The following is a 14142-nucleotide window of genomic DNA, read 5'->3' as shown; positions in this document are numbered from 1 at the left end:
CCCTTTAGGCTTAAATCGGCTGTCTTCGAACAGCGGGCTTGTCCGTGGCAAGTGCTATAATTAACAACAACAACAACATTAAGATATATGTTAATATCACAGAACGGAATCAACTAAAAAAGTGAACTAATGTTAATTAATTTTAGAATTTAATTTTTTTAATCAACTAAATGATTAATTACTTTTAGAAGTAATGAAAATTCTTCAATATTTAAATAAAAAGAAAGAAATGGTTTTATTTTGAAAAAAAAAATTCTTTTATTAAGGATATATGTTTACTCCTCTAAAATGACATGGGATAAAAACGCAAAAAAAAGTCTTATTTTTGTACTAACAGTCTAACTTAATATACGGCCCCCGGATGGGTTGGCTCTATTCTGGCAGAATTTTCAGCAAATAAAATTAAGCATTTCTCAAGAATTACAGCGAATTTCAGAACAAAATTTGATACACACACATAAAAAAACCCTGCTGAATCGAATTATTAAAAAAATCTCAATAGCAGTAAAGGAAAAATTACAATATAGTATTTAACTTGACTAATCAGTTTGTCTATCTCAGCAAAACTGTCTCTTTAATCTATTTCCCTCGATACCAATTTTATGAAAATGCGATAATAAATAACAAAGTTACAAAAGTGTTCCATGTTGACGAAATTTTATAATTTTATAATTATTAGAAATTATAATTTTATTAGAAACAATAAATAAATGGCATTCATAATTTTAAATGCTAATTATGTTAAGCATTGCAAAAATAATAATAAATAATTTACTGATATTTTTTAATACTGCGATGATTTAAGAGATTAGAATATTTTTATTTTTATTCAATATATATCAGTTCACTAGAAAATTATAGGGAAATTTAGAAAAACATTATAGGTAATATTTTCTTAGATTTTTAGAAAAAAATTAGGTAATTATTTTAGAAAAAAATTATTATAGGTAATTATTAGAAAATAATTATAGGTAATTATAGGTTATTATTATAGGAAATTTAGAAAAAATTATAGGTAATTATTATAAGCAATTAGGTAATTATTTTAGAAAAAAATTATTATAGGTAATTATTAGAAAATAATTAGAGGTAATTATAGGTTATTTTTATAGGAAATTTAGAAAAAAATTATAGGTAATTATTATAGGCAATTAGGTAATTATAGGTTATTTTTATAGGAAATTTAGAAAAAAATTATAGGTAATTATTATAGGCAATTAGGTAATTATTTTAGAAAAAAATTATTATAGGTAATTATTAGAAAATAATTATAGGTAATCATAGGTTATTATTATAGGAAATTTAGAAAAAAATTATAGGTAATTATTTCCTAATACAATTTATTTTTTAAACACAAAACTCAGAAAAAAATAGTTGAAATAAATGTAATTAGTAATTTGAGGATCTTTTATAAAAAGAATTTTTTAATGATTAAATGTCAAATGACAATTCAAAACAGATGACCAAATGCAACCTTTTTGACAGGTGATCCAATATTCTTTCCTATATATTCCAGTTCATTAAATGATATGGTGGGATGATCATCAGGGGATTCAAACACACAGAAGAAGCACAGCGCACACCAAGCAATTCCAGCTATTCCTACAAAAAAATAACTACTATGAAAGATAATTACTTTAATGTTTGTATATATTAAATCAAATTCCATGAAGAGTTTTTGAAAAAACATTAGGAATATATAGATAATTTTCCCTTCTCTTATCAGTCTATATAGTTATTGTAATAGTAATTAGTTTGCATTTATATAAGGTTTTTTAAAATTGTTGAATAATTTTAAAATTTTATAAAATAGGGCAAACGTCGAAACAGCCCCCACTCCCCACTTTTTTAAAATGTAATCCTTATATTCACACCACTTTTACAAAATATTACATCAAGGAAAAGAGTGTTGAAATGAAGCCTAAATAATGATATCTAAAATATTTTTGCGATAATATGGCCTAGAATCTAATGAGTACATTTTAATTAATCAATCTAATTAAATAAACTATCTAAAAATTGAATAATATAGCAATTATAAAGGCAATTATTTACAACAATATAGTTAAATAAAAATATTTGAAATTATATATTAGAATGCGATGACTTACAAATCAAAATATAATTATGTGTTATTAATTCAGTTAGCCCCACAAGGATATCAATACCAGGCATCTTCAAGAGCAGAATACAAATACTTTTTACATTTTTCCTAATACATAAAAATTTTCATATAAATAACTTTTTGAATTTCTCATTTAAACTTTTTTTAAGTGATTTAAGATACAAAAGTATCAGGCATTTCTTGAGGACATTTGCAAAATTTCGTTAAAATCTTTTGAAAAGATTTTAAAACTTTAAAAAATATTTAATTATTGTACATAATAATGTATTAATTAATGTATAAATTATTGCACATAATAATGATATTATTATTTACATAATATTTATTGTACATAATAATGATGTTTCTTAGAAAAGAAAGATATTTCTGCGTTTGATATCCTTGCTCAGTTTTTATTATTATTATTATTATTTCATTGTTGAATTAAATATTCAATTAAGGAAAAATTCTCACAAAAATTTTTGTAACACATTGTTATTAAAGAAAATACACTCGAATTAAATGCAAGGAAATATCTCAGTAGTCGATGTTGCAATCATTGTAAATATAGAAAATGTAAATAGAATACAAATTAAAATACTTACTTTTTGGGCTAAATATGAAAAAAATTAATTTATTTTTTAATTCCAAAATATTACTTTGATATCAAGTAAAGGCTACGAGATTAGAATATAGCATTTTTTAAAGAAAACAAAGAATTCCGGAATAAATATAAGATAATATTTCAAATTTTTATGAAATTTATATCTTGGAGTTCAATTAAATTACACAACTTCGGAGAAATTGTTGGATTAATTATTAAATGTGAAATACTATGCACAATTAAAATAGTTAATGATTTAGGAACTCAAACTGATCCAATATGATAGTACAATAACTCCAATGAAGCATTTGTTTTCAAAACTAACTTTGATATTATGGACGGGGGAAGATAAAAAAAAATCAACTTTTCTTCAAGTAAAAATCAAGTTGTTTTGATTCCAAAAAATTCAACCTCAAGAACTCTCGAGAATTTAAAAAAATATGCTCATTTCAGAAATTCACTAGAACTAATTTTGAAATTATGCCTGATTGTCCGCGAACAAGATAAATCGTAAGAGCAAAGATCCATATTGATGAAATTTGTTGTGTTTTTGATATTAAAACTAGATTTCTTTCGAATCATAAATGGAATAGACTAATAAGGAATCTGCCTGTCTGAAAGGTGTTGTGCAAATAAAAATAACGTTACAGAAATGAATTAGGTATATGACATTTGACATTTAGAGCATTGTGAACAAAATTGTCATTCCTTGTGAAATTTTGGTACAAATACGTTCACTAATTTGCCATTTATAAATCATTCTATTCAAAGTAGATGTATTTAAAATTTTAAACAGGAATATAAACCAAATGCAAATTCAAAATGCAACAAGTTATAATATATTATTAATTAAAATGAAATTTAGATGTGGCCGTTAAGTCACAATGTGTATTCATTCATCAAATTTTGAGCCCTATCGGTTCTATATAAGACATTCGAAAATATACTTATGTATTTACCATATGCTAGAGATTGATCAGAAAAAAATGTCATATTTATTGCAACGAGCGATTAATCACCGAAAATGCAATGTATATCTTTTGACTAGGTTTGCCAGTGACACGTAGTTGAAACTTAAATTTTTCGACGGCATATGGTTAAGATGAAAACTCTTTCATGGTGTGCAGTTGATGTAATAATACATTTGTATTCGATTTTCATCATTATAATTCAAAGAACAAAACATGACATAAAGTATCAGTATTGTTACGGAAAATTAAATCCGAAGACCATGGTCGAGTTCAGTTATGGCAAAAATATAGTGAAGGCTCAATAAAAAAATAACGTGCTTTATTCTACACAAAAGATGGAAGATGGAAGCAAAAGAAGACACAGCGGAAGTATGCATAAAACCCCCTGCTTGCAATAGGCAGCAATCAAAAAGCAGAAAAATGGCAATAAATAATTGTAAAAATAAAGTGTCCAGACAGAATTCCAATGGAGAGAGACTTCTCAGATTATTCACGCTTCTCAATCGTCTGCTGCTTGCCACAGACTGTTCGCTTCATCTCAATTGCCGATTTACTACTTATTGATTTTACTGCTCTATCATAATGGATCTATCGACAAGATTCTTGCTGCTCCTGGAATCTACAGTTTATCACCAAATTCTTCGTCAAGGCCAGGGGGAAGTCAATGATTTGACTCAATATTCAACAGAATCAGCATAAAAACTTTCTTCCTTACTAGGAAATTTACTACTCTAGGAAGTAGTATTCCCAAATTCGTAACATTATGCATCACGAGTTCAGTTTTATCATTCAGTTTAGTCAATGATTTGACATCTATTCAGCATTCAACAGAATCAGCATAAAAACTCTCTTCCTTACTAGGAAATTTACTACTCTAGGAAATACTATTCCAAATTCGTAACATTAAGCATCACGAGTTCAGTTTTATTATTCAGTTTAGTCAATGATTTGACATCTATTCAGCATTCAACAGAATCAGCATACAAACTCTCTCCCTTACTAGGAAATTTACTACTCTAGGAAATACTATTCCAAATTCGTAACATTAAGCATCACGAGTTCAGTTTTATCGTTATAACAGATCATTACTTGCTATGTGACTCGTTATGAATATAGAAGTTCTATTAAGAAGAAATGAAAAGAGCACATTATTTTATGCTAGTATATAATAAAATCGAACACTCTCTCTGGATATAGTTATAATTTGTAGTAGTGACAAATTTTGTGCTGTAAAAATGTTTGGGGCACTCCTTCAAATAGGCCAGTAAAAAAAGGGTAAAATAATTATCATAATGCTTTTCATTCCAAAATGGAATCAAATCTCACTTTTCAAAAATGAAAATAAATTTAAGCAAAGTTAGTTACCACTTAAGTAGAAAACTGATGGCCATCCACCAAGAAATTCTGATGAGCACAGTACACCCGAAACTAGATAAGAGACGAAGGCGCCTGTCCCGAAGCCAGCCAGCATGATAGACGCAATAAAACTTTGTTCTGTGTTCGGAATCCACTTAGAAATCATGACTACCAGGAGAGGAAAAACAGGAGCCTGAAAAATTAAATATTAATAAACTTTACGAACCGGGTACAATTTATTACGAAATATTTAATGGAAAAAATTATTGATGTAGAAAATTCATGAAAACATTTTTAATAACATTACATAAAGTAATAGTAGCTTCGTATTTTAGGCGGCAGAAAAAAAAATGTTTGAAATTTTTTTAGAAATTTAATGCATGTAGACTTTATTTATCTTTTAAACTTTATTATTAAATCTTTCATTGTAAAATGCTTTATTTTAATATTACTATTAACTTGCGATTATACCTGCATTTAATTGCTCTATGTCTACGTAAGAAAAAGCAAAAACAAGTGTAATTTTCTGTTTAAAAATATTTATTCAACCATAGGATACAATTTACATTATCTTTTAGTAATTTAGAAAACAAGCTCTTTTTTAATTAGATTTCTGAATGTAAAATTTCTAAAGACAAAAAATAAACATCTCTCATATTTTTATAAATACTTCCTGTCGTATACTATTGCAGAATTTGAAATATTTCAAAATGCAGACGAACTTTATTGAAACATAATACTTTTTACAGCTGAGAGAGTTAGTAATGCTCTATATATATATATATATATATCTTTTGAGAATGCTTACAAAGTATCAATATATGTTAAAAAGTAAAGACTTCACCAGGTATTAAAATTTAAAATAAATAAAAATAGAAATCTTATTAAAATTAAATAATATGTTAATATCTAATAACAATTAAGAAAAAAAGATGCCTGTTGGCATCCTACAAGTCTAACACTTTGACTCAGAGATGCTAAATTTGATACAAATATATTAAATAATAGGAAAGTTGATTCCCATTAAGCAAATTCATTAAAAAATAGAGTGTTCCCTCTTCGTATACCTCATATACAAGAAAGTGGAAAGTAACTGATGACTTATTTATTGTTACAGCTTCACGCCGATAGATGGCGTATCTGTCGAGTACAAAGTTTTTGTTAATTCTTTTTTGTATCTGAACGTAGTGTGCAAGAACGATTCTGTGAACTAGACGTGGCACCAATTATGAAAGGTGTCCTAATCTGTAATAGTCTACATGAAATGGCACAAAAAATGTGTCCGAAAATAAAATGGTGTTCACCAGAAAGAAATGAGTAATTATCTGAAAAGAATTACATTTATAAATAATGAATTTTTGTATTGTTTGTCTGTGAAATTGCTTTCCTATTTTTCATAGCCATGTCTGAAATAATTTACAGTGATGCTTAGTGGATACCAGATCAATGGTTCCTAACTTTTTCAGAAAACTTTGCAGCCATTTGGGACATGGGCATAAAGTTGAGGCTAGTGCGCAAAATTGAAGCTCTGGAGAATGTAGTCTTTTCAGTTCTAGCGCTATTAGAAGATGAGATCTGAAGATTCTTCCAGAAAATTGCATGTACTATTAGAAGATGAGATCTGAAGATTCTTCTAGAAAATTGCATATACTATTAGAAGATGAGATCTGAAGATTCTTCCAGAAAATTGCATATACTATTGGAAGATGAGATCTGAAGATTCTTCCAGAAAATTGCATATACTATTGGAAGAGGTTAAAAAGTAAGCACTCACATAAGGAGATTACCCTTTTTTTATTATGTTCATTGCGGATCGAACTCTCTGATTGCACTCTAAACAACTATAATTGTTTATCTGTCTGCTTTTATTGAAAATTTCTACAAGTACTGTTTTTTCAAAAGTTTATACGCATCGATTGTATTTCTGATACTCGTGTTCAAGGCTTTCATTTTTTTTTATCCAGTGTACCAGACTTCTGTCATCATAAACCCACTAGACGGTTTTTGAAGCAATTTATTATAAAAATTAGCGATCAAGTGAGTGAAGCCGGGCATTGGTTTTTTCCAATTATTTTAAACTTATAAAAGTGAATATGACATATTCCTATATGAACCTACCGATCCTATTCCGACCATAAATCTTACAACCATGAATAAATACACAGAAAGCTCAGCCGCTATTGGTGATAGGATGGTGAAAAGGGACGCTAGAAGCATAGTGCAGATCATAGTCCGTTTAACTCCGTGTAACTCTCCTAAACGTCCTCCTGGTATATAGCCACATACCATGCCCAAAAATTGCAGCGCTATGGTAAGACCTTGAATCTCAGTGTTCCAGTCAAATTTGGTAGCAGTTCCCTGAAAAGGAAAGGAAATAATTAATTACTCCTTTAATTGTATTAATTGTACAAATTGAATTTGCATTTAATTCGATTGTTAAGGTCACCAAAGCATCTTATGAGATTTTTCCTATGAATGGAGAAAAGAACAATAACTATGTAAAGTTTTCCTTGATTTTATCTTCAAACTATTTGTAAACAAACTATGATAACAATTTGTAAACAAACTATTGTGTTAAATTTGTAAACTAACTGTTATAATAATTTGTAAATAAATTATTGTATTAAATTTGTAAACAAACGATTTCTCTAAGGACAAGATAATTATTTTTTATTTTGTTAAACAGGAATTGTCTACCCAAAACTTTTTCGAGTACTCTAAAAAAGATACCAATCCTTCCCCTTCCCCCGCTGTCCGCAAAAAAATGTTGAACTTCGATAAGGCCGTAAGTGCTAAGGGAGCTTGCAATTTTATTTTTCTGAATCCAGAATATTAGAACTGCATGCTTCTTATTGTAGTAAAGAAAACCTAATATGCAAATAGACGCAATTTCATTAAACAAATAAAACTAAAATTGGGCAGAGTACAAATTTAGAACTGAGATGACATACCACATTTCATTTATGTAAACCTTTGCATTTTTAAATTATTCCTTTGACGAAACTAGTGCATGTGAAAGTACAGACCAAAAGACGGCCAATATGCAGATAAGTTTTGCTCAAAGCTTGATAAATATAAACTGAATGGTAAAATTGCATATTAATTTTCATTTATTTAAGTATTTATGTTTTAGAAATATCGCATTTATATGCAAATGAAAATACAGACCGTTTGATAGTCACTTTCTTGTCAGATTTCTTTCATTGATATTTATATACTATTTAGATGCTAGATCTTAATGCCAAAATTGTCCATTTAACTTTGCGATTTTATCTACTGTGTTCAGTTGTACTCAGACAAAAAGACTTCCTCTCAATGCATTTCGTTCAAAATTTGACAGAAATTTACAAATTCAGTATAAGAGTCACATACTAAATTTCATAAGGACAGACATAATTACAAAAGTGTGTTTTTAGGACTCATGTAGGCCTAAAACTTGGAAAATCATCAAAACATAGTCACATACTAAATTTCATTTCTATAGCTCAAAGCATTTTTGAATTGTCGTGCCCACTAAAGGACAGACATAATTACAAAAGTGTGTTTTTGGTACTCATGTAGGATACTAAATTTCATTTCTATAGCTCAAAGCACTTTTGAATTATCGTGCTCACTGAAGGACAGACATAATTACAAAAGTGTGTTTTTAGGACTCATGCAGGCTTAAAGCTTAGAAAATCATCAAAACAACGAATATAAATTTTTAGATGATTACAATGTTTCGTCTTTGTACTTTTCTATACGAGAAAACAAATGAAACTTTTCAAGTTTTAATAAATGCCCATTTTGCATAAATGAAACTCCAGATAGCATAGTCATCTAATTGTAAATTAAAAACCATTCAAGAAGGAAAAAATCAGTATCTGAAATATATTGATGAGATGGCTAAAATTTATCTTTGTTTGCCTTCTTCTAAATATGCAATTTTCAAATTTTGAAAACAATGACAGTGCGAATATTTATTTACAAAATTATTAGCAAGCAAAATTATTTTCATTAATAATATCCTTTGGAAATGTTTAAACAGGAAATAAATGAATATTTCCTAGACAACTGTGAACAAACTTAAAATTGAGAAAGTGGATACACAATGAGACAACATTTTATTCAATCAAATTCTTAAAAAAATAAATTGCAAAATCTAGTAAAATTATTAAGAATGACTCGATGAAATTCATCTTATTACTCGTTTACTGAAAAAAAATCAACTAAAATTTAATGAAAAAAAAAATACAATTTTGCCAGTCATAACAAAATCAAATATTTATTCGTTTTCTTTCATTAAATGTTTTAAAAATATATTACATTTGCGCAAAATAAGTGAAATTTTACTGTAGAAAATAATATTAATTAATTAATTGCAAATATTTCTAGCCTATATTAAAAGGAAAAAAACTATAATATTCTTAGTTTAATGTAATATAATAGAATATGTTGGCGCAACGTGGCCAGTCTTGGCTCTTACGCAAGTAAAATCTAAACAACTTATGTTATAATTTAAAATGTAAAACAAGAACATTTTGAAACAAACACTTGTTTGAGAAAATGTCCTTTATATTTAATTATATGAATAATCTCTCCTTACAGTTCTTTTAATGTTTAAAAAGATATTTGACGAAGATCATTTTAATACGCCCTTTAGTAAATGCTTTTAACTTTTAAATTCGTGATCTGACTTTTAAAGTATTTAACATTTACTGTTTATATTTTTAAGTCTTTATTTGATTCGTCTTCATTTTGTATCACTTAACACTGTCGTACGCTTTTTCTTTAAATAAGTAAGTAATAATGAACCAACCAAAAAAGAAAAGTTCCGAAAAACATATAATCAGTAATAACTTTGCTATTTCAAAATTATAAAGTCTTACCCGTGTATACTTTTCTGAGTTAATGCTGACTAGTCTTACAGTACTACATTCGTTAGGTGTTGATATGGAAGTGGTCTCATTGAAAACAGTCTCCACCATGTATACAATAGCTAGGCTGAGATTGGTTTGTAAGGTAATAGATAGAGTTGTAGCCGCTAGCGCCACAGCTGTCAGGACATAGCGTTTTGGAATGGCATCTATAAAATAAACTATCGGAATTAGATGCTTTCAAACAAAAATTGTATCACAAAATAAAATGTATCTGAAATACTTTTTAAAATTCTATATCGTAGTTGAAAAATATTACTATCTGAATGTATGGATTTTGAATTTTTTATCAGTTATATCAAAATATTACCTACAATAAAGAAAAAAGAGGTACCCTGTTGGTTGTAGTAGACATAAACCATGATAATGGTATTAAAATAATGCAGTACTTTTGTACTAACTGCATGTCAGAAATTAATCGCTAAAAATGTCTTGCTTATTGAAGCTAATCACCTATTGACTATCTCAGAAAATATGCAGTTAAGCCGAAAGTTTGTCAATCATATGCGGTTAATAAATATGCTTTAAAAAAAGTTAAATTATTAAGTCAACTATTGCATAAACTATAGCAAAATGAAAATGAAACTTTCCTTTTTCAACCAAGATACATATATTTAAAATAAACCACCCACAAGTTGTTCCGATAATGAACCGACAAACTCATAATAGTGTTAGCATTCATCAAGTGGAATGAAAACTATAATGGAACATGGTATTGCAAATCACGTTGAAAACTGGGGGAAATGCATGCAGACTCTGATTACAGACGGCATTGTCAACACACATAATGCATAGTCGATGATGGCTAATGCCTTCTGCTAGTGTATCGTGAGAATCTTCAGAGAAGTTTGGTGTCAATGTGCGGACAGGAATCATCGATAATTATCTCTTGGGGTTATACTTGTTGCTGAAACGCCTCATTGGAACAATGTAATATTTTTTTCGCAACATGCCCTCTCTGAAAATGTTACAAATTGCCCCTTTCGCACTTCAGTGGCTCAACCATAATAATACCTCCATACATTTCTCTAGGATGGAGCATAATCATCTGGATGTTACATATTTAACTATAGAGGCTAACTGGACATGCGGAACACATTGCTTGGCTTCCAAATTCACCGGACTTTAATCCATGGCACTTTTTCCTATAGGATCACTTTGAATTACTCATTTATACGACGACTGTGGACATACAGGAGAATCTTATACCACGGTGTGTCTTAAACGCTACTATCAAAAATATATCTAGTAATTGAAATCGCTTTCGGAAACTGTTTTTGTATCATTCCAAGGCATGCAATGGCGTCAGCGGCAATCACTGCATCTGGTAATAATTAATCAAAAAAAATCTTTTTGTAATTATTATGATTCTTTTTGCCTTTCAAGCTGGATGTCAAAATTTCAATACATATTTTACGATTTTGAGTCACTTATCGTGATTTGTAACACTGAATACTGAATACCTTCCATCACCATACTGAATTCTGTTCTATCAGATCGTTAACATAACATCAAGTACATAAATATAAAAATTTCCTAGTAATTTTTAGGACCCACGAAACATTTCTTTAAGGCTATATAACATTTCATTAAGATAATATTCGCATGGTTTAAATTTAGATTAAAAAGAAAAGAAATGATTTTTTATGCTCCATTGAAAATTAAAACTATTTAAATAAATTCAGTACAATGAATTTATCAGGGTGATTCTTAATAAAATCTATATTATTCTGAAAAGATTTGTTTACAAGTATCAAGGACAAACGTTTTAGAAAACTTAAACACTTCTATTTGGTTCTTTTACTTTTATCCTGGTTATTTTAAATATATAATTCTTATATTTCAGTGTCTTCGTTGAAGTAAAAGAAAATCACAATGGAATAAAAGACAATAACAGAATGAATATATATATGTGTGTGTGCAAATATAATTTTTTAAAGCAGTGTCCGAAGAGAAAAAGACACTTTCGAATTTTAAACTTTGTTTTTATTCCATCCTGGGAGGCATGATTTATGTACAAGAAACACAAACAAAACACATCCGTTCACAGCGCGACATAAGAACAGGAAAAAGTTAAAAAGGTGAAAAGCTAAAAAGGCAAAAAATATATTTCCCTGTGTTTATATACAATGAGATTCTGATAGGGATTTCTTTACACGTGTCTATTTAGGATAGAGAATTTAGGTATCTTTTATAAAGAATATTTTAGTTTGGCAATGTTTCATCTCTTTCCTCGGAGCCTGTGAAAGTTCAGATGAAAGCATTTTTAGAGCTCGTGTGAAATAAAAAAAAGGTGGAATTGGATAAGGAAATAAGAGAATATTTTAGAATGATGATAATATGGGCTAAATTGAAATAAAACTTTGGAATTTGATTTAGAATTTGAAATATTATTATATATATATAGATAGATAGACAGAGAGAGAGAGAGAGACAAATATATACATATAGATAAATATATATGAAATCGATTATCTCTTTACATCGCGATAACGTAGCAAAGAGCAGAAAATGTTCACTTAAGTAATTTACTAAGAGATTCTGATAGGATTTCTTTGATAAGTGTAGGCAAGGGAAAAGTAAGAATCTTTGAATATATATATATATATATATATATATATATATATATATATATATATATATATATATATATATATATATATATATATATATATATATATTATAAATAATTTTTCTAGTTTGGCAATTTTTTATCTATTCACTCGGAGCCTGTGAAAGTTCAGATTTAAGCAATTATTATGAATTTCTATATTATTTGCAATTGTCTTAATGTTGCTTATTTTAACGTATTATTCTGAACATAATTACTTTAAAGATTCTCGCAAAATATTTTTTAGAAAAAATAAATAAATTTTGTACATTATCTAATTTAAGCATATAATAATAATATTCATATTTTATAGCATTTTTTAAAAGTCAGTAAATTTAAAATAATCCTATGTTACTACACTTTAAGGTGTACGTACACTCTAGAAGATTTTTTTTTAAATTTTAACTTTAAAAATCCAGTTTTTTCACAGTAGGTGATTAATATATGTTTTAACTCATTTCAGTGAGAAAAAAACATATTACACTAATTATTAATTAATTGAGTAATATTTAATGAGCTAATTAGCCTATGTTTTGAAACATGACATCTTAAATTCTAATTTGTACAGACACACAATTCTAGTTGGAAATGATGCCTAATATTAGTCTTCATGTTGTCTGCCTCAATCAAGTTATAAAAATATATAGTTTTTTTAAACAATTTTTTCATCAACGATGAATAGAAAAAGCGAGATTTTTTCTGTCATTTTAACTTTTAAACAGCTATTAAAAATTTATTTCTATAAACATAACTTTGATTGAGGCACAAAACATCCGCTATTTCATACAGATTATTTTGATATAGATAATTGTATTTGGTTAATTTCTTGTTGAGTTATGATTGTTTGAATGCAGCAACATAGTGGAAAAATATCATTCTTCATAAAATGAATTTTAAAAAACCGTAACTAGAGTTTTTAATGAAAGCACCTCAAGAAAAATAATTATAACTCGAGAAATATTTCGAAATATTGAAAACATCTTAATATCGTTTGAAAGCTAAAGGATCAGAGAACATTATTAAGCAATAAAGAAATATTCTATATTTTGAACGATTTTCGAAGTTTCAAGTGTGTACGTACACCTTGAGTTTAATCTATGTTCAAACTGATTTTTAAGTTACACCTGCTAAAATCCATACATACCAAGCATTGTAAGTCAAATGTCCTTGAATATGGCTTATACAATATGAAATCTGAAAAATAAATAATAAAATGTAATATTCACACATTTTTCTATAAGGTCAATTCCCTTTAAAAAATACATATTTAATATTTTAACAAATTATATTAATGGAACCAATAAAAAGCATTTATTATAGCAGTACAGAAATATTAAATGAAAAAAGATAACGTCGAAATAATTGTGCATTACACGTCTTTGACTGGTTCACTGGAAATATTAGCTGTGCTTAATTTGAAATAAATGTCTTATATATAATTTAATTTTCATGATTCTCCCAAGGATATATTTTTAAGCATTAAATTCTAACAGATATCAAAGCCTAATATTTTAATAGTCTTTTATCTATTACTAGCCGCCTTTGGTAACCATCTTGCTAGCCAAAACTTTTTTTTGTGA

At 27.7% G+C, this 14142-nt stretch overlaps 1 protein-coding gene across 1 annotated transcript in view; it reads right to left on the bottom strand.

The window, feature by feature from the left end:
* Positions 1-14142, bottom strand: part of LOC129984576 (sialin-like) — a 37862-nt gene that overhangs the window by 15426 nt on the left and 8294 nt on the right. The window contains exons 2-6 of the mRNA XM_056094491.1: positions 13707-13756; positions 9904-10100; positions 7154-7393; positions 5045-5228; positions 1475-1602 (exon numbers count right to left, since the gene is read on the bottom strand). Of these exons, the coding sequence (XP_055950466.1) occupies positions 1475-1602; positions 5045-5228; positions 7154-7393; positions 9904-10100; positions 13707-13713 (756 nt within the window). The 5' untranslated portion in view covers positions 13714-13756. The remainder of the gene's footprint in view (positions 1-1474; positions 1603-5044; positions 5229-7153; positions 7394-9903; positions 10101-13706; positions 13757-14142) is intronic.

This window comes from Argiope bruennichi, chromosome 9 (assembly GCF_947563725.1).
Source record: "Argiope bruennichi chromosome 9, qqArgBrue1.1, whole genome shotgun sequence".
Taxonomy (NCBI): Eukaryota; Metazoa; Arthropoda; class Arachnida; order Araneae; family Araneidae; genus Argiope; species Argiope bruennichi.
The sequence above is the reverse complement of the archived record's forward strand: the minus strand, read 5'-3'. Positions and strand labels throughout refer to the sequence as shown.